The 22,317-nt window shown below is 38.4% G+C and overlaps 1 protein-coding gene across 4 annotated transcripts in view; it reads right to left on the bottom strand.

Annotated features, from left to right (window-relative positions):
- The window catches only part of EIF2AK2 (eukaryotic translation initiation factor 2 alpha kinase 2), a 27,979-nt gene extending 5,662 nt beyond the window's left edge, over positions 1-22,317 (bottom strand). Inside the window, exons 1-16 of one of the 4 annotated variants that reach the window (XM_064648584.1) lie at positions 22,267-22,317; positions 19,792-22,135; positions 19,259-19,379; positions 16,777-19,061; positions 12,465-12,579; positions 11,194-11,357; positions 10,286-10,388; positions 8,562-8,635; positions 7,537-7,621; positions 7,039-7,073; positions 6,726-6,860; positions 6,177-6,296; positions 4,814-4,921; positions 2,953-3,145; positions 939-1,064; positions 274-369 (exon numbers count right to left, since the gene is read on the bottom strand). In XM_064648584.1, coding sequence (XP_064504654.1) covers positions 274-369; positions 939-1,064; positions 2,953-3,145; positions 4,814-4,921; positions 6,177-6,296; positions 6,726-6,860; positions 7,039-7,073; positions 7,537-7,621; positions 8,562-8,635; positions 10,286-10,388; positions 11,194-11,357; positions 12,465-12,579; positions 16,777-17,147 — 1,725 coding nt within the window. In that variant the 5' untranslated portion in view covers positions 17,148-19,061; positions 19,259-19,379; positions 19,792-22,135; positions 22,267-22,317. The other 3 variants (XM_064648586.1, XM_064648587.1, XM_064648585.1) reach the window with 3 other exon arrangements.

Here is a 22,317-nt window from a genome sequence, read left to right as displayed (position 1 = left end):
ACAATATATTTTTTAGCTTGACATTAATCTTTAGCATGCTCAGGCTTTAATGTATAGGTAATAGGACACAGGAGAAATAAACTGTAATATTTCTTCAGTTATGACATTTCAACTAAGGTGTGAGGACTTACAGGCCTTATGGAAATGAATTAAGGGGGGAAATGTAAATGGAGACTCTAGATACACAGATTCCTTCTAGTGTGCAATCAACATGTGATCAGCAGCAAGGCAAAACAATATCAGAGTTCTTTTTTAAATTTAAAGATTACATACCTCATTTTTCTCATGATTAGTAAGTGCTGAAAGAATTTCAAACCAAATTAGTCCCAGTGCATAAATATCTACTTCCTTTCCATATCTGTCCCCGAACTAGAAAGATAAGAACCAGAACAATAAAAGCATCAAATCCAACTGTACAGCAGCACTTCCTAAAGCAAAATTTGAAGTCAGCAGAAATTTCCACCCCAGTGCTACAGGACTGGCCCTACTCAATATCCTTATAAGTCATTAACACTTTCTGTACAGACCTAAGTAGTGACTATTGTATCGCCTTAAACACACAGAAATTTCCTTCTACAAACCTATATAGATAAAGCATGCCAATATTGCCCTGTGACAAACAATGAAACAAATAGAAGGACTCAAATGCCACAGTTAATAGAAGTCCTAAATTAAAATTTAAGTACATATGCCTGGCAGCCTGGTTTTGCAAAAGCATTCCTTACAGCATGCAGTGTCAGACTGTAGGTTAGCCCAGAGAAAAAAACACTACTACACTGGCAGACAGCTTTCTCCAGAATACAGTTATCCTCATATACAGTCATACCAGGGAACTTTAGGCAACTTGCTTTAATACTGAGATTAGGATTTAGAACATCCAGTGCTGACTTTATAGTTCAAATCTAATTACAGAGACACTAATATAGCAGGATAATTACCTGTTCTGGTGCCATATATGATTTTGTTCCTATGTTCTTAGTCAGAGTCTCATATGCCACAGGAGTCACAAGACCAAAGTCACCTATTTTTATTTTATCATCATGTGATATGAATATATTCGGAGGCTATATATATTAATATTAAAAAAAAAACAAAAATAAAAACAAAAAAAACACCATATGAGCAAGGTTTATCATCAAGCATAATCAGCCACAGAAGTGTTCCCCATAAAATTTGATAACTGTTCACAGAAAACAGCATTAAGAAACTGATGGGGTGGGAAACAGAAAAAAATTAAATGAAGTTTCAAAACCACAAACTAAATTTCAAGTAGTATATTCTGGAGTACCTGCACCCTTTTTTCCACTAGCTCAGTCATAAGTATCATTTAATGCTCTTCAAATACATCATGCATATAACATTTTATATCCAGAAGTGCTTTTCAGTCTTCAGTCCTAGCCCTGGGATTTGATACACTTGGAAAAGTGTTTAGGCTCACTAATGGAATTCCACTCAAATCAGGGTTTCTCCTAGGCACAGCAGGATCATCTGTACTAAGTCAATTGCAGAGTTAAGGCTTACTACAGGTGTCTCAGAGTATCACTTTTACATTTCCATTGAACTTCCCTTTTTTAAATTTGACAAAGCATCATGGCTTACACCCAGTTGGCGACTAAGCACCACGCAGCTGCTCACTCGCTCCCCATGCCCACAGTGGAATGAGGGAGAGAATCAAAAGTAAAGCTTTTAGATTGTGTTAAGAACAGTTTAATTATGGAAACAAAAGTAAAATATAATAATAATAATAGTAAATAATAATAGTGATAGTAATAGGATACAAAGCCAAAATAAAACAAGGAAAAACAAGTGATGCACAATGCAATTGCTCACTATCTGTTGACTGATGCCAGACCCTTTCCACAAACCCAGATCGGCCCTTCTTCCACCTCCCCCAGTTTGTATACTTGGCATGACATTCTATGGTGTGGAATATCCTGTTGGGCAGTTTGGGTCACTTGTCCTGGCTAGGTTATCAACATTATTCTCATCCTGATTCCAGAACACAGCACTGTACCACCTACTGAAAAAATATTAACTCCATCCCAGCCTAAACCAGAACACAAAGTGATAAACAACTAAAAATAGAACGGTATATGTTTCAACAAAGTTTCCCAAAGAAGATCAAGAAACTACACTCTGGAATGTTTTTAAAACAAAACCAAATAGCCTCATGCTATCTTTTACTCAAAGAGGCTCCAGTGGACTGTAAGGCCAGGAGATACTTAATATTCAACAGGAAGAAATCTTTGTGTGAAGAATGCCCAATGCAGTTGTTCCGTTCAAGTCCAACCATGCCCACACATATTTAATACAGTACCTATACCTGGCTACACTATTTAAAGGGTCTGTTCCTACCAGGCACAAATTATGTCCTACCAGGCACAAATATCAGCTTGAACCTATCCTGCAGCTTTGATTCTGGAGTATGCCATATTAAAGCCCTGAAGGCTTTGTCCTTTATAATCTTTATATTGAAATAAAATCTTCTTATGAAGATGCACATGTAGAGAATGAAATTCTATCCAGAACTGTAGCATTCAAATATTTATATGCATACATGGACAAAAGCAACTAGAGTATGTTGTTACCAAGCACAGCACAGATAAACCTGTCCCTTTACAAAATGGCAAGAGCAAACTTCCTAGACTTATCTTTTTCCCACAGGCAGTCTTGTGACCCAGTAACACACTGAAAGTGCCTGTTAACTGAGGACTACTGATTTTCTGAACTACTGCATTCCAAGATCCTCCAGTTTACCTTTTGATTTTAGGCTGAGGTTCAGCCAGTTGCTGAAAAAGAATTAATCGCTAGTGATATCTGAAGAGGCACACTGCTAGGGTACATAACAGAGTGAACAAAGACTATAACAATTTAACATTTTTTTAAAATTCCAATAAGTAGTATCTTCTTTTTCAGGTTTGTTTTTTTTTTTTAATTACCCATCCTACTTACCTTGAGGTCTCGATGAATTAACTTTTCAGAATGAATATATTCCACTCCTTTCATTATTTGTAAAAATTTGTTTTGTGCCATTTCATGATAGTTTTGGTCTTCTCTATTCTCTCTAATCCACTTTTCCAAGGTCCCTTTTTCACAGAATTCCATTTGGATGAAAAGACAGCGAGTTGTTTTGTCTGAATTCAGGCTTCAAAAGAAAATTACATACCATATTAAAATTGGCAAGATACAATTGTTGCTAAGTCATCAGTGACCTTCACATTCCTCTTCTTTAAAAAAGCCATTTTGTTAATAATTATTTTTAGAGTTCCCCAAAACAAAATCTGCAAGTCCTTTAATTTTAAAAAAGACCCTAGACCAATATGGATTAGATATAAATAAATAGGACTGCAAACCAAAGAATCCCTGCTCAGTTCCTACCTACCCCTGGAATACTCCTAATGTTTTGCTTGCTTCCTAGTTCACACTGAAAGTTTTCAGAGTGCCCAAGTTCTGTTTCACTCATACTTAGAGGCATGTCTTATATAGGAAGAAATAGCACTGCCCTTAGCTCCCATCTTGGTGTGTAGGAACTGCTGCAAGTCCCTGGCAGATATTCTCTATTCCACACAACAAACACAGCATCAGCCAGCCTTCCTCTCCAACCCAGAATGATCACATTCTTTCCGACTGTGTCCTGTCTAGAACGTAGTGCTGGGACCATCTTTGACATCAGACTGCTAGAGAAACCCTTCCAAGAACTGGAAATCTAGATGAAAGATATTCACCCCCTGACAGCCTCACACTTTCCAGAAGAGTTCCCTCACTATCAGCCCATGGGATAGGCTGGAGCTGGTAAGGGGAAGGACAAAAGGAAGAGGAGCAGGCACCACTTCTTCATATGTGCACTGTGTGGTCTGAGTACCCTGGAATATAGCTGCCTGAGGCACTGAAAGAACAAACATTAGGTGGCTCGGGACTCTGTAGCCTTGAGGTCAGGGTACTAATTCCAGGCTGGGACCTCAGCTCTGAGTACTATTTTTTTCTGTCTTTGACACAATAACTGTTCAATGTAAAATACATACATGACATTGAGGCTCCAATATATTAATGATTGGGTTTTGACATGAGACTTTTTTCCTCCCTTTTATTTCTCATTTACTGAGCACATTGGAGAGATATTATGCCAATCATAATTTTGAATGCATTAATATTTTATGGCTCCAGGTAAATATGGCAACACATCTGAAGGGTATGAATTTACAGCTAGTGAAAAAAAGCTTCCCACAGAAGCTTTGTAAAGTTAATAGTCTAATTTACAAGTAAAACTCTCACCACAGTCTTCCCAGAAGTCTTAGTGTTGAAAGACTACCTCTAAATTAAAGAGCATTTCATTTTGTATTTCTGTTCTAAACAACCAAAACTGTTACAGGCATCATGGCTAAAATGCTAACTTAAGAGAAATAATTAAATCTATAAGAGCTATTGGCTGACCAGTACTTATTATAAAAAGGAAGCTTCTGATTGGAAATTAGGCAGCCAGCTGTCAGTCTTTTAGTTTCTGTTGTTAATTCTTGCCCCAAATTTTGAGTTCTGCATTCTATACTCTCCTCTATATATTCACTAAGTTCCATATGTTAAGAGAAAAGAGAAATATAACATTATATAATGTATCTTATTAATCAATTAAAAGAAGGTATAAATATACTTAATTTTATACAGCCTGTGCCTTTTTTCCTAGCACTAAGTATATAAGCATGTGTATGCATTTATACTTGTACAATAACTGGTAACCAATCATCAGCCTTTCATTTTACAACATAAAATTCACTATGACAAACAAGTTTGTGAGTTCAAACTACTATTTTGTTGTTACCTTGCATCTCGACTTGTTATATGGTCGTACCCTTTCCAGCTGCAATGATACCGCACTATGTTTTCATGTGTAAGTCTTGCCAGTCCTTCTGCTTCACGCCTTACTTTCCTATTATGAGAAGAGGAAGGAATTAAAAAAAAGAAAAGGCATTTCCTTATTACAATGTAATAGTAAGTTAAATAAAAGACACAATATCAAGTAGCAGTATACAGACAGTTTTACATTAATTTAGAAACAAAGCATATTATTTGCCTTCACAAAGGTTCAAAGTTCAAAATCAGCGAGAAATTCAGTGGGTTTTCTTTCATCTGCTCAGTTATTCAAAGTGCAAAAATGTTTTCACTATATTAGAAATTAAATCTCCACTCAAAAAAAGCAGATAGTTGCAATGCATAACATTAGGTCACCAAACACAATATAGCAAACAACCATGTTTTGTTTTTACCTCTATGAAGTTTGTCTATATAGAAAGAAGTCAGTATAAATATTCATGAAGAACTACTACTAAATTAGCCCTGCAGTAGTTGTTGTAACGTTACCTAGTGAAGCAAGTTCAAACTCATAAGCAGACCAGCAGTTGTCACTTTAAGAATCAGTTGAACGTTTTTAGTATAGTTCTCAGGATTGAAATACCAATTAAAATAACATATATTTGCAAAGAACACAAGAATCTGAAGGGAAGTGTACACATCACACAATTTAAGGACAAGTATCTCCAAAAACTTGAAATTTTTTTCAATGGATTGCCTAAAAGAGATTAATTTTTTCAGCTGCTGATAAAATATTCCACTAGATACTAGTTACAAATAATTACCTTAAAAAATTAAGATCATCATTCTCTGTTGAGATTTATAAAGAACAAGTAACACAGTGTGAGAATAATGACTACATGGATAGTATATAAAACATTTTCCAACTACAAACCACAGAACTTATTACTTGTTTTTTTCTCTATTTTCCCTAATTGTAGTTGTTATGCATTACTGATGTGTAAATTTTCCATGTAACATATCAAAAGTAACAGTGCTGTTTTCAATGTTTTACTAACCAGCAAGTTTTCTTCAAACACATTTTCAGTACTAACAACCAGAGCACTAGTGTGTTCAGGGAAAGTAGAACTTAATCAATCTACAGTTTTACAGCTCCAGCAGAATTATCCCAGTACATGCAAAAATTAACAAAGTTGTATGCCATTTTCAGCATCACTTAGAAATAAAGAAAACGGTTTCCCAGAAAGAATAGACAATTAATAATGAAAATTGCTTAAATGCTCCTAGGATTGTTAAAGGGAGAAAATAAAGTATTAAAATATTGATTAAGGTTGTCCTAAAATAAAAAGCAGAAGTAAATATACAGTACGTACTTTGTGAATTCAACTCGTTTGATTGCATAGGTTGTCTTATCGTACTTTGATGTTGCCTTGAAAACATTCCCAAAACCACCTTTACCAATAGGCTCTATATTTTTAAAATTATCAAGAAATCTTAAAAAAAAAAAAAAAAAGCACAATTATGTTTAATATTAAATTTACAGGATATAAAAATAATCCTGACAGATACAATACATCTACAGGATGTATCATTCTACAGGAATCACTTGACAAATCTATAGGTCTAAATCATAGTCTGGAAGATTAAACAAACAAGGGAAACTGCCCCTTACAAGCATGTTGGGTAATTACCCTCTCACATCTTCATACAAATGACGTTTGGCCATGAGCATTAAATACCATTGCATGCCAGTTTCGAAATTTCCAGGGGGGGGAAAAAAAAAAATCAAACAACAATTTTCTTTGAAAGTTCTTTTTACAGCAGTATTTTCCCTCCTTGTATCATAAATAAAGGAACAAATCTAGATCCCTACATACTGTAATTGCCATACAAATATTATTAAAAAACCAAATCCTTCTTACGTTTTATCAACAGTGTGTGGATTTCCATTCCCTTTTCTGGTATTCATGTCCACATCTGGCAAACTTTCATCTGAATCTGACATATTTTTGTTCTCTTCCTCTTTTCTTACATTAGGAAAATTAGCTGCCAATTTTCTGTAAAAAGGATAAAAGCAAAATTATTTATAATGAGCCATTTTTCTAACATGTGACAAGAAAAGAAATGTACCTCCCAATACTGACATTTCTTTACTAGATACAGAAACACTAAAGTGATTTGCAATATAGCTTACAGGAGATAGCAATAAACATGTACCTAGAAATAAACACATACCTTTTGGACTTCAGGGCAGAACTCTGTGCATTTCTCTACATGGAAAAGAGAAAAAAGCCTAACTGAGATAACGTGAATATTTTCACTACAGTTGGCTTAAAACATGTCTGAGAATGTATCTAGGAATTGCCTATAAATATGTTCATACCTTAGGTAAACAATGTAATAAGAATGAAGCCATATCTCAGCTTTAACTTTTTCACATATGCTATGCATAACTTTTATCATTGTTCCCACAGAAAAAATTGAGCTTAGTTTGATCCTCTTTCTTGGGAGTACTGCCCATTTCTTCAACAGTACATGAACTGAGTCCACAGTACGGAAGCAAATGACTAATGGTTAACAGTAAGAATGTACTGAATATTTTTTGGAAAAATGCACATGTGTTTTCTAGTGATTAAAGGATAAAAGAACAAACTGACGTTACATTCTGACAAGAAGCTTGCCCTATTCATGGTCTAAAATGTAATTAGGAGGAAGATCATTTTCATACTATACCTGAGAGGGTGAAAGCTTTTCACGTACTGCCATGTCTTTCATTTTTTCTACCAACATTGAGGCTGAGTCTTCAAAGGAAATACTGCTTTATTGAAAAAAGTGGACTATATTTAGGTGAAAGTAACACAGTCATATATAAAACTGCCACAAGAAAAGAAGTAGTACCAACATTTACATAGTTTTTTAAAAGCGAAACATAAGAAAGTATTAACAATCATGACTGATTTAAACTACCAAACTTCCTGCTGGAAACCTACTAAAGTAACACCATTTTGTAATATACTACTATATTTCTATATTATATGATTCTATGACATCTAAATATCCGTAAGTTATATTCTATTATATCCTTAAATAGGTTAAATACAGATATTTATTTCAAGGTAGTACAGCCACCTCTAACATTGTGCAACTATAAAGCAATCAGATATGTACAAAGAACATAAAAGAAGGGGTAGTGGCACTACAGCCAAACCACTGGACACAAAAGGCTTGACCTAAGGTTCCCAAATCATAAATGAAACTTTATGTACGTTCATTTTCTCTCGCTAAGCAAATTTTTCCCTTTGGTGGAAATTAAGATTAAAAAAAAAAAACTAAAAAAGGGAGAGAAGAAAGCAGAATATGGAGCACAGGAAAGTACTGAAATTGAATTATACTGAGTTCACAATTGTGTCACAATAGGAAAATGAGTGTCAAAACGGTATGAAATAATGCTACTGAACGAGGTAGGTTAATACATTTACATCATAGTAAAAATTATTCTGAAAGAACTACTCATGGCAAAATATAAATATATCAGAAAGCTCTAAAACTATTATAAGCTCACCCATATGGACTCAAATAAAATTGCATGAGTACAACAAATTTTGCTCTGAAGTTGAAGGAATATAAATTCAAATCAAATGGCTTTATACTGCAATAAAACAAACTATGACATATTTTATTTGGAATTAGATCACACAACCCTCTAAGATGATTAGTAAATACATTTTGTTATCACATCATCAGTGAACCCAACTTACATCGAATCAGACTGAGTTGGCACTTGAGAGGAATTACTGAGTATTGAATTGCCATTAGATTTTTCAATTTCCACCTGAAAAAAAAGAAAAGCCAAAAATGACTAACAAAATCACATAAGCAAATCCCTAATGCAAAAGTTGCCATTCAGAGAGCGGAGAGGGAAGATTACAAGGTTCTTAGTGGAAGTTTTTAACGGCACTGAACATTCAAAGCCCTGAAGAAGAAAGGCATCTACCCAATTTCCACCCAGAGAAAGGAAACACAGGGCCCTGTCACAGTGATCATACTACACAGACACACTTACAGAAGTAGAGTCTGGATTCTGTTTAAAACCAAGGCAAGAGTAAAAGATGAAAAGCAAATGTTTTCATTGTTGCATATGCATATGCCTATGTGATATACATAGGCTTTGATAAATGTAATCAGAACTGAAAATCTGAGCACAAATTGACATTCAATGTCTTCAGCATGAAAACACTGCAAAATCTGTAAATCTAAATTGAGGTTGACTACAAAACAAAAAAAATATCCCAAACACTTATTAGAGGTTCTTTCGCTTCCTCCCTCCACCCATGTCCTAAGAGCATAAAAGTAACATTAAAAGCAACTCCTACAATTGATACAGACCATAACCTGACAAAAAGTAAACAAACCATTTTTTTTTTTGTTTCATGGTTTTCCATCATGGTATCATGGAGACAAAAACACAGGCTTTATGTTTCAATGATAGCCAGCAAACAAACCCCATTTTTTTAATTTGGGAGTACTGGACTTTTACTACTTTTTGCCAGTTACACTTTGTTTGTTACACAGACATCACTGAGAATTAATAAAAATCAAAACCAAACCAAAGCAACCCACCCCAAATTTACACTAATTGGTACAGGAGTTCTGCTTGAGGTAGTAAATTTCAGACTGATGAAAATGCAAAGGTCCATGAGCTTGCAGCACATGGAAATATTAAGAATCCTAGAAATATAACAGGCCATTAATTACATGGTTAACTTAAAAACAACAATAAAAGAAGCATTGAAAATTCACAGTAACTGCCAAATAATTTAAAAAGTGCTTTAAAAAGATTTCTTCCCTCCCCCACACTGCCATCCTTCAAGTTAAACTACACTTCATTTAAGTTAGTTCATATATTCTGTGCATTTCAGAAGTGGGTTTGAATCAGTACGGGAATTCTGATAAATTTTTTGCACATGTAGAAATAACAATTGCCAGCATGAAGACAACAGCTCTGCTCTCCAGAGGATGATGTCAGCAGCTGATTCGCTACACTCTGCCTTGGAACACTACAGAAGGCAAATCCTGTTGATTCTGATTCCTGCTTTTGCTTTTCTCACATTTCACAATAGATTTGTGATCCAATAGAAGGCAGTAAGAGACTTATGTTCATAGCCAGACAGCTCAACAGCACTTCACACAGAAGACAACCGGTATATTAGTCAGGATTTAGAAATTTTTAATATGTATGGATCCTTGAATGACAACATACGGGACCATATTCTGAAATACAGAGAGATATCAACTGCTAGATTTTTTTTAATCCAGCAATTGAATAGATAAACACAACAAATTCTACCAACAGAATCTTGCAGCCCAGACAACACACCAAAATATAGGTGGTTTCCCTCTTTAGTGGAATCCATGGAACATGCTTTTAAATACAATGAGGATATCTGTTCAAAGATACTGTTAGAGAGCCTTTCTTATTTACCTTCTCAAATGCTTGTTTTGCAGCAGCTTGTTTTGCAGCAGCTACAGTACGTCCAGTGCCCCTTCCATACACCTGACCACTAATTGTACAGCTACAAGAAAATCTGTCAAATACAAAAGGGAATCAAGTCTTATATCCTATATGGCAAGTCTTAATTTAATGATTTTAAACACTATAGTCAATTGACATCATAAAATGGCAATCTGAAATATACATCTTCAGGACAGTATTCCCAATATACATTTAATCTAAGTAATAATGGTAGACAATTAATTTGATGTGCCTTTAAGATAACTCACTTTTAGAGAGTGACTATTTAGCACTTTTAAAGGCTGAGCTTCTCAAAGCAATATATCATACACACTCTCTGTCACAAATTATCTGCAGTTTAGGTTTTAAAATGGCTGATTTTGCAGGATAAGAGAGGACAAATTTTCCAGCAGATATTATCAAGAGACTTAAAATATGTAGATATTCTTTATCATCCTGCACCTGTCATTAACTGGAACATTTCTACAACTCACTAACTGCAATACATACACAAAGAGACACAAACAGGCTCCTTGGCACTTGATTCCTAGAAGTCTCCAAGACACACACCCAGAGGTTCACAAAGTTGCCAGAGCTACAACCAAGAAAATTTTTTATAATTTTCAGCACTGACTACCATTTTATCATCATGCAATCTCTTCTCCCAGCTAAACAAACTCGGTCCTCTTAGCCTCTTCTCCTATGGTGTATCCTCCAACCCCTTAACCACCCTAATGGCCCTCCACTGGATTCTCTCCAGACCAGCTCTGAATTTGTATTTCTAAAGATTCATCTAACATGGCTGAAGACAACTACTGATAGCATTAGTAAATACAACAAAGTCTTAGAAGGAAGTAGGAAGACAAAGTACATCTTACATGGGAGCATGGGCATATCCAGTAAAATTTCTTTCAGAATAATCAACTTTTAGCCGTGTCCTTTGTCCAAAAGTATTCATTAGACTGACATAGTTTCTGTCTGGTTCAGGTGATGAGATTGTTTGAGTTGTTGCTGATTCTACAGCACCCATACTTGAAGGATTCTGCAAACAAAATAGGTAACTTAAACACTTAAGCTTAATAAATACATTAAGATAAACAATGCCCAAGATCTAATATAGCTGCGAGGTTTCTCAGCTTTTCAAAATACTCGTAAGAAATCCCAGGTTGGCATTCATGGAGTCCCTTGTGGCCAAGGACAAACATCCTAACCCTAAAATATTACTTTTTGAAAGACATGTAAATCCAGTTTTGTAAGTACTACACCTAGGTCTTTAACAACCTCTCACCATGTCTCATCCCACTTCTTTTAGGAAAAGACAGGGTATGAGCTGTGAAGAAGGGATAGCATCAGGATGCTGCTGATGCTGCCATTTAGCAAAGGTTGCAAATGCTCCTGTGCATGCACAAGAGGAGAAAGCAGGACTTTTCAGCTGTCTCATGATTAAGCAGCATCATTAATATATTAGCAAACATGCTGCACTTGTGTTAAAGTAATGATGGTGACACAATAAAAACCATATGTAAACAGGTAAGGAAAGATTTCTCTCAAAAAGTGCTAAGAAGCATTCAGAGTCAAAAAGAAAAGAATGGCTATCACAAAACACTTGGCAGAACATTGGGGAGCAAAATTCAAACCTCAACCTAATCAAGGATAGAATATATAACCAGTTAAAACGTAAAGAATATAATGACAAGGAAATAAGGATCAATCAGAGCAAGTGAAAGGAAGCAATTTCATTAGTGAAGTGGCAACAGACATACTGGGCAATGCCCTGCAACTGTGTTGAGGACATTGAATTACTGAACAGTTGGCTAGATGAAAAAGGACCACTGTCCCCTCTGGATACATCAAGGCAGCTTAACAAAGGCAAATACATTTCCTCATCCTCTTATAACAACATGGTTGTTATAAGAGGAGGAAACACTCACAATACTACATATCAACCCTGTAGTAGAATAATAAGAAAAATAATTCAGTGGTAAAAGGTAGAAAAGTGCTAAGACAGAACAAAGATAACTTAAGTAATTGGAAACTTTTCCGAATTAAAGAAAAAATGACATTTTATTGATAGTCTGCTTTGAGACATTCATCTGAAACCTTTACTAGCCAAAAAAAACCCCAAAACTTACTCCTGTTATTTACTCACCTGTTTCTCAATCATTTCCCACGTTTTTTTTGCTGCTATTCTTTTTGCTTCTTTCTTACTTTTACCAGTGCCTGTACCATATTCCACATCATTTATTTTGACCACAATTGTGAACCTGCAATGAAGGAAACTTAATAACCCTCTCAGATTAAACTTTGGTTTTATTATCTACAATAATATACTGTGAGGTATTGAACTATTTCTGTGGGTTTTTTATATCCAACTCCTGGTTATCATAATTCTTTAGTATAAATATATTAAAGTGTTTCCCCCCTAGTCACAAATGCATGTACTTTATTAGTTCTAACAGCACGTTTAACTGCTTAGCTGCTTTTTAAAAGCAAAATTATTTAAATTTTTAAAAGCAAGAGAGTGCATGAGGTCAGTATTTTTACAAGAAAAGTTGTGAGGCCCTAACACCAGGACACATCTCAGCACTGCAAAACTATACAGAGAGGAAAGATTAGCTAATCTTGATTTCATGAAACCAGATGTGACATTGCATTCACTTTTAATACTCTGTAATGTACACTACTTAGTAAGTGCAAAAACTGTGTCTGGTGCTTTGCAAGAGATGAATTTAAAGACAGCCACGAACAACAAACAAGCGAAAAAAAATCCAAACAAAACAAAGAAAAACAAAACAAAAAACCAACCAACCAACAACAACAAAACAAACAAAAAACCACCACCCAGTCATGCCCCTCCACACTCAGCTCCTGATCCCTTCCTGCTCCATCCCTCCATTGCACAACTGTGCACGTGCTGCTTCCCATACAGCAACTCCATGAGTCAAAATGGGGGTCTGATGCAGCTCAGGACTAACTACAGTGGATCTGGCTGGGATGGAGTTAACTTTCTTCAGAGCAGCCGGAATGGTGGTATGTTGTGGATATGGGACTAAAACAAGGCTGATAACAGTGTTTTACCTATTGCTGAACAGTGTTTGCACAGCACCAGATCTTTTTCTTTTTTCCCCACTCTGGCCTTCCAGTAAGTGGGGGGGATGTGTGAGAAGCCGGGAAAAGACACAACCAAGGCAGCTGACCAGATGGATATTACATGCCATATGGCATCACATTCAGCAATAAAAGCTTGGAGATGGAGGAAGAGGCAACATTTGAGGTTATAGTGTTTACCTTCCCAAGTAACCATTGGGCATGATGCCCCACTTACATGGAAAGAGCTAAACATCTGCTCGCTGATGGGAAGCAGTAAGCAAATTCCTTATTTTGCTTTGGTCACACATATAGCTCTGCTTCATCTGTTAAACTGTCTTTATCTTGATCCACAAGTTTTTCTCCCTCTCAGCTTTCTGAATTCTCCTCCCTGTCCCACTGGGGGGAAGTGAGCGAGTGGCTGGCTGGGAGTTTTGCTGCTGCCTGAGGTCAATTCCCCACAGTGCCCTAATAAGAAATGGTTGGATTCAGATAAATCAGTCCTTATCCGGATCCAACCTGTCCTGCAGCTGCAAATTCCCTAATGTTTCTGCTACTGCCTTTGCACAAAAGGCAACAGAAGATAAAACAACCAGATTTCTGCCTTTGGCAGCAGCACAAACTTGCAACAAGTTAAAGTGACCGTTAGAGCCTCAGGGTAAGTCAGTCTTCAGAGTGCAGTGGAACATATAGATGCTCACAGCCAACAAGATGGATTCACACAACAAAACAGTCCAGGTACAACACCATAAGCTTCTCCGTGGGATAATTTGTCTCAAATAGTGGAATGACTTTAGGAATTCACTTATTCCATTATTCCCAAATTTAATTCTCCATTTCCCTTTAATGAAATGTTTGCGTGGAAAGAAATGCAGATGCAGAATAGTGCTTGCACTCATTGTGCAAACAAGACTTAACAAGAAACCTTAAGGAGGTAAACAGTAGGACAAGACACGTGATAGTGTGCCAAAGACTCTACACATAGGAAACAGCAAACAAACAAACGGACAAACAAACACATGAAAGAAAGATCATTCTTTAGGAAAGGGTTTGTTAGTCAACCCATACCTAAATGCTGAATACTACACGCATTCAGTTATTATACTGCATCCAAAATTCACCCTTTTGTTTAAGTATCCTGAAGAAATGTGCAGTCAATGACCAACAAGTTAATTAGCTGAGTTGAGGATTACCTGAATGAACGTTACATGAGTTGGTTCCAAATGTACAGTCACAATTATTCACCATGAACCCTGAGATAATAAGCAATTCCCAGATTTGCTAGGTTTAGGCAGGACTGGCTTAGTTTTACACACACTGCATTCCCAGCCCAAGAAAGCTTGCAGCCAGTCAGGACTGGGCCATCCTGGGTTCTCTCAACCTTCTTAAACTGTGTTCGGCACTGACCCTGTCAGACATTGTACTGGAAGCAGCTACAGCACCAGCTATTTCAGCACCATGTCTCAAACAACTGCATGAGATAAAACACAGCACAAAAGAGTTAGGGAGCCAGCTCAGTACCAGCAGTGGCCAGTGTGTCCCATTAGCAGGCAGAGCACTGGGAAAGAGCATCACCAGGGCACTGAAGGAGGTTTACACCAGGCATCACTGTAGCCAGACACTTTACACTGTATCCTTGGAATAGGCCAGGTTATCTAGGATTTTCCTAGATACCACTGTCACACAGTGGGCTGAGCTGTATTTGTGAATGTAGCAGAGCACACAGAAAAATATGAAGAAGCACAGATTTGGAATGTGTATAAATTCTGTCAGTCACGTGCTGTGACTTTTGAAGCACAAAAATGTAGTTCTATGACCAAAGCTGTGGCCATTACTGCAATAAGGGTTACTTTTTGAGTTACATGAGCCACATGGGGAAAAAAATTAAGATAATTAATTAACATTTGAGACACAGATAATACTCTTTAATTTATTCTGGGACTACAGTCAGGTCTAAGAATAAGTCTATGTAAACAGTGCTGGGTGTCTACAACATGCAAGACATTAAAAGACACATATCAGTTATTAGCATAAGGCTTGTCTTCATGCAAACTAGCAAAAAAAATAAGAAGAAATCACACAAGGAAACACTATAGATTTTGAGTATCTATGATATTTGGCAAGCAAAAAAATAGCAAAACACTATATCTGTGTTAAAAAATAAAATATGTTCTATCACCTGTAATTGTCTCTTAAAGGGAAAAAAAAACTTCTTAGGTAAAAGACCCTTTTCTTTTCTGTTCTCTTTTCTGAACAGATGTTCAAAAATAAACTACACATTAAACACATTGATACACAATCAATTAATATACACTCAACCTTTATGGTTAGGCATCAACAACGCTTTGTAAAACTAAAGAGAAATCAAAGTACTTAAGTTAGCATAGATCATAAACTGAACTACATGCTGCAGCCCAACCCACCTCCTGAGAGATTTTATGGCAGATGCATAACATACTCAAAATATAATTACTAGTAACAAGTGCATTGTTGTTGCTTTACGAAAAAGAGCTATCATCTTTGAAATCAGTTTTCTTCCCAAACTCTATCACACAATGTCCTCCCCATGCATCTACCACTCAATTTATGGTTTCAATCAGCTCTCTTGCTGCATATATTCTTTCAGCAAATTAACTATTATGACTGTAACCTTTGTCCAGTTTGTTCATCACAGGAAGAGCCCCTCTGGTTATTGACATGCATAGTGAACTTACTCAGGATCATGAGGTAGGCCGGTCTCCCCAGCAGTGTGATAAAGCAGTTTAAGTTTATTTATTTGACAGTAATGGTTGATCTTCTGCATACATTCAAGATCCATTTTGGCGCAATCTCAAATAGATTCTGCAAAGTAACAATCAAAGATTTGTCTGTGCCTCCAGGCATAGAATAGAGACAGCCCCTACTCCTAGTAGATCACTGCTGTGATGTAAAATAGAAAACTGGTGCCAGTAACAAAGTTCATAGAAAATTAATTCCAATGACTAATTCAAATGGTTAATCTGTCACAGTTTTTGAAGAGTCATGGCTTGGAATAACAATTTTAGAAAGCAGAGCGGAGAACTTAGTGACTAGAGAAGATTTCTTAGCAGATATCTTGACAGGAAAAGACAGAAACATTCACTGAATTCTGTGGGGGTAGAATAATCAGTTACGTTTCTCCAGAATTAGAATCGCTTCCTTGAGAGGGGAGCCTAGCGGCACTTGAACATACCTCTTCAAACCGCGATGACGGGCAGGCTCAGCCTCACCGTCCAAAGCTGAACTCTGGCTCCCGCCCGCCGAGCGCCTCGGGCCAGCGCCGCTCCCGCCGGGGTGCAGGCAGCCCCGCTCGGTGGGACCCGACGGATCCCCTGCCCGCCCTCCCCGCCGTTTACCTGCGAGCCGCAGCAGAAGCTCCAGGACCCGCAGCTCCAGCAGCCGGAGCGGTGCAGCCCAGCCTGGCGTCGCACGAAGTTTCGTTTCCCGCAGCACCGCCCGCTCTGGTAGAAGCGAAACCGAAAGGGCGGACGAGTCCCGCAGGGAGCGGGGCGGCTCCTTCCCGAGGCCGCGGGAAGCCGCGTTCTGCCCCCGCCTCACGGAGCGGAGCCTCCGCCGGCTTCGCTCTGCCCAGCGCTCCTGAGCCACCGGGGAACGAGGGCAGCAAGGAGAGCGAGCTGCTTCGAAAAGATGTGTCACTCACAGTGCTGGGACCCCCCGGCCTTCTTCCCCGACTAGCTGCTGCCTTTTTCTGCTGCAGCAACCACATACTATAGCTCAGCAACACGGACAGCAGGGAGCGGTGGCGCACCCAGCTTCTCCCAAATACATCCAAATATGTTTTCTTAGTGGCCCTTTTCCTTCTCTGACTAGCCGATTAACGCTTATATTCCTGTATTGAGTCTGAGCTGAAGTTTATTTTCCGACAATCCCTTACAAAGTGTCACAGACTTAACGACAGATTCAGATTTTCTTGGGGTTCATATCAGTATCCCACTGCTCTGCAATACTGCAACAGCCTCAGCAGATTCCCAGAGAAATAAAATCCAAACCACAGTTACGGCACATAAAAAGTATTGCCCTTTATAAATTTTGATTTTTCAATTCAGCTGTTATGCTTTTGGTTCAGTGTTATTTTAGGCATCTTATTTTTTACACCATTCCATTTTTCCACAATAATTTAAAGTTTTTCCTTAGCCCTTAAACACTTTTTCTAACATCCAAATCTACATCTGGCATACTTCTTGAATGAGGTGATCAGTAAGCATGAGTTACTCCAAATTAAGCTGTATCACTAATGTAAATTAAGAAAGAAAAAATTAAAATTTTTTTTTTACATGGTACATCACCACATTGATAAGAGATGAATTTAAACAGGTAATTTTCCACTTTATAGAGATGACACCAAAGTGGACATATGGAATTTAGAAATATTAAAAAGCAGGGAAAAAATAGTGTAACAAGCATTCTTTCTTTCAGCCTGGATTGTCTGCATTTATCCAAACTGAATGTTGTTAGTCAATCCACTCAGCCCGCTCAGATTTTCTCACATAGTTCTATTTTGATTTGTCAACAGATAACTTCCTCCAATGAGAGCAGTTTCTCATTTCTCATTTTTTAATGCTTCATTTGTTAATAAAATTTCCCAGTCTGATCATTCACGAGACTCACTAGCGGTCATTCTTACAAGAACCAGAGACTTTCACTCCTGGGACCAAAGGCCCTTCACAGTGAGTGGCTCCAAAGAGCTGATGGGCATCCCACTTGACTCCCTACACACCTCACTCACCCCACTCACACACAGACAGACCATATTTCCTTACCAGTTCAACCCAAAGTTTCCCTCAGCAGAGTCTAAGACGTTCCACAAGGCAATTTATTCCTGGCACAGTAACACAACAACAACTCAAGACGGTTCCTCCAAGAACAAGCCCTGAGCCTAGAACACCTGGGCTTTTTTTATACCCTCATAGTCTCCCCCACACACCACTCTGGCTCTTCCTTCTCTGTCTTCTCCTCCTGCCTCCCCTCTCCATGTCCATCCACCTCGCTGGCATCACCTGTTTTCATCTCCTTTGTTATCAGAATGCTGACAAAGCCGGCAGTTCACGGCCTCATCTTGTGCTCCCACCCAGAGCCCAGTTTGTATTTCAACTTGCAGGCTGAGCCACCTGGATATCAAGTATTCCTCAATACATTAAACTTGAAACATGTTATGGGTATCACTAAACATTAAGGCACTTCATAGTAAAATTCTTACTGGGATAAAGGAAAAAAAATCAGCCACCAAATTAATAATATATTCTGTGGAAGTTGGAAAGAAAAACCTTCAAGATTACTTTCCAGAGGCAAGATCTAAAGTATGGAGCAAATACATTTCACTGTGTACACACAGCACCTGCTCCTGACCACCCAGATACAAAACCTATGGAACTGTGCTTTGATTCCCACCCATCTGCAAGGTCTCTCTCCAGCAGAAACCAGACAGCCGTAGAGGAGAGAGGGAAAACAGCAGTAAGCCTTAGGTCTTCCTCAGTATAAGGAAATGACTTGGGCACCCAGGAAGTACACCTGCTCTCTCATAGTGCTCACAAAACTAACAAGGAACCCATTCAGACACCAGTGGGGATGCAGACAAAAGGATCAGAGAGTTCCAAACACAGAACTTCTAAGTATAATCATCCTGTAGGGGAAGAAAAAAAAAAGGACAAACCATGATATGAGTCACATAATTCACAAGTTATTATTTCTGTATGTATGGACAAAACTGGTTTCCTTTGAAACTGTTTATGATGTTGTTCTTTGTTAAAAGCCATCTAGAGCAATTCCATTGATTCTATGTATGGAGCTTGTTTAAGGATACCAAAATGGCATTCTTACATTATCACTTCTAGAACATGCAGTATACCCTGTATTTCAGCTTGTCTCCTACTTAGGTTTCCAATAACTGTTGTTTTCCTGGCTCTGAGCTTCTGTGAGGCATTTCCAGACTCTAGCAAGCCTGCAGAAAGAACAATGAGAAAGTAATGCACTTGCTGATAGATAGAGCTGTCATTAGTGGGCTTATTTGCTAACCATGGGGGTTCAAATAAATACAGCATGGCAAACAGCTGGCTGAAGTTCAACAACCTTGTAGAGACTTTTCCAAGCATACACAAAAGGACATTTCACAGTTACGGTCCTACTCTGAAGCAAACAAAGGTTTTCTATGCACTGTCAGTTGATGAGAAAACTGAAAATAAAAAAGTTTAAAATACAACTATAATTCATGGTTTAACTGTTTCAATTCCATAACTGAAACCTTCTAATCAAATATATACCTTATAAAATCCTTTAAGACATTTATTTTCCAATTATGACCTCTTTGACCAACACTCAAAGAAAGCACAAACATTAATTTTACGGAAATGTACCTTTTCCCAAAGGTGCACATAGGATCCACTGCTCACTGACTGCAATGTAGGGCTTTCTGAAAAAGATGCCATCTTCTTAAGTAGAGAGAATCCTAGAAATTCAGCTATTGTTAACCAGTTTTCTGTGTAAATTCTGAAAAAGTTGTTGCACTCTGGATTAAGCTATAAACGGTTAAAGCTCTATGACCAGAGCGGTTACATTTTTATTTAAGAGTTTTTAAAGGCCTTTTGGTTCATTATAACCTCTAATTAGCATCCAGAGAAAGAGTCATATGCTCTTCTCTGAGAGAAATTCTTTTTAATTTAGTGAGAAAAATAGGATATTTGGCAAAAGGTTTTTACAGGAGTAAAATACAACCAAGAAAAAAAGTATATCGCTAAAACATTCAGCACAAAGACCCATTCCACAGAAAACACCCACTAAACAATCCATTCAACAGCTTTAGTAAAATGCAGTTCATTGGTTTTAAGTTACCTACAAGAGAAGGAAAAGAGTAAAAGAAAACAGATTAGAAAGAATAAATAAAGAAAGACAGAAAGAAAGGAGAGAGAGAAAGGAGTGGAGAATAGGTTCTGACAAGATTCAATGATTCACGTGGTACCAGCTGGAGAGGGAGAAGAGAGAAGGAGGAGAAGAGGAAAGAAATTGTTACCAACTCACATGGTTCAGGCTGCAGGAGAGACCAGAGGGAGGGAGGGAGAGACCATATGAAGTATTTATAGAGTTCAGTTTTTCCCTCCCAGGCAGGATATCCAGTCAGTGCCTTCCAGGCTAGAGTGAGTTTTGCTGTGGCCAGTCACAGGCTGCAGGCGTGTAGTGTGGACAGGCTACCAGTCAGGTCTGCCTTGACTGACAGCCCAACTGAAGGGCCTTCAGTGATGCCCTGTGCTCTGCATGGGCTGCAGGCCTTGCCTTCCAGCTTTGCCTTGTACCCTCAGCACAGGCCTTATGCGCAGGCCTTATCAGGGATCTGCAGGTCCAGGCCCAGCCCTTCCCCACATGCACACACACACTCACAGTGAGTTGGTTCTGACCCATATCAATAATTCAGTGAGATTCGGATCCAGGATCTCACAACAGTGATTCAGTAAAGGCACACGAAATCCACATGCCTAACACCTTTTCCATTTTATCAAGTGAAAGTAGCGGATTTTATTAAAGTCAACTAGAGAAATTTTATTAAAACTCCTCCTATTGCCTTAACTACAGAATCCTTAGCCATCTCTATTTCTCCTCAGAATCCTCCTCTCTCCTTAAAGGCTTGCCTTCTGTAATTCTAATTGTCATATACCAAGCTCTAAAGAACAGTTTATTTTGGCCTTGTGTGTGACTCAACATCTTTTATCAGAAAAAGAGATTACTATCCAAGGTGCAGTTTGCAGAACTGAAACTGATCTAAAGGTGAACTTCCAGTTTCTCTGGTAAGAAACAAAGTTTCCTCCAGCTTTGCTAATTGCAGTTAGTTATTAATGCCTAATCAACATCAGCAGTATTACATACCAATCAAATTAACAAAATTTGCTTGCTGGCTGATAAAAATTTTATCAATTTATCAATGTTTATCTAAACATTGTCAAAGAACAATTGGAATATTACTTGAGCAATCAAGCCTGCTGTTAAATGATCTATTCTGGAACAGCATTTGGTACATACACTTAAAAAACTTCCTATCAAGCCATTCAGGCCTTCATCTGAATGCCTTTCCGACTCATTTGCTTTAGAAAATATTGACTTTTGGAACTTCAAATATTTTATTATCATGCCAGTTCCCCAAATAGTGGAGTTACTGACTTTGGCTTTATCACGAACTTTTGTTTATGGATGATTCAATCCCGGATCTGCGGTTTGCTTTGCCTGCAGGTGACTCTGCGGGACAACGCCCTCCAGAAGGCAACAGGGAAGCCGAGAACGGCGAAATGAATCGAATCTCTCCCGTGTCCTCCTTCTCCCTCGTGCAGCTCCCTGTTCACCAACGCCCGTGCACGGAATGCTCCGAAGCGCAAACCTACAGACTTCGGCATCTTTGGGCACCACGCGCCAGCGACACCGTGTAGAGACCTCGCTGGTGACCTTTTATAAGGCTGGTAACAGGCTTCTCCAGCGACAGCAGCCGCAGGTATGACACCAGGGAGGCCGCTATGTCCTGGGCCGGCACAGGGAGCGGAGCTGCCGCCAACGGCCGGCAACAGGCAAGGAACGGGAGCGAGAGCCGCCGCGCGGTCCTTCCCCGGTGGAAGCGCCGCGGGAGGAATCCTTTCACGGCAAAGCTGTTCCCTGGCAGCATTTCAACAGGTATTTTCCAATCAGATGCCAGCTGTCCGTCGTCTCACCTAGAGAGCATTCCTAAACAGAGGAAAAAAATTACCAAACAAAACACCAAAACACCAAACCACACACCAAAAGTCCCACGGCGTGGCACCACCCCCCGCCACATCCGCGACAGCGGTACCGACGCGTCCCGCACGGCTGCTCACCCCTCCCTCCTTCCTTTCTTTCTTTCCTACTCCCTCCTCAGGCAGGTGCAG

The sequence above is a fragment of the Pseudopipra pipra genome, chromosome 3 (assembly GCF_036250125.1).
Source record: "Pseudopipra pipra isolate bDixPip1 chromosome 3, bDixPip1.hap1, whole genome shotgun sequence".
Taxonomy (NCBI): Eukaryota; Metazoa; Chordata; class Aves; order Passeriformes; family Pipridae; genus Pseudopipra; species Pseudopipra pipra.
Note: the sequence above shows the minus strand (reverse complement) of the source record. Positions and strands in the feature narration are given on the sequence as shown.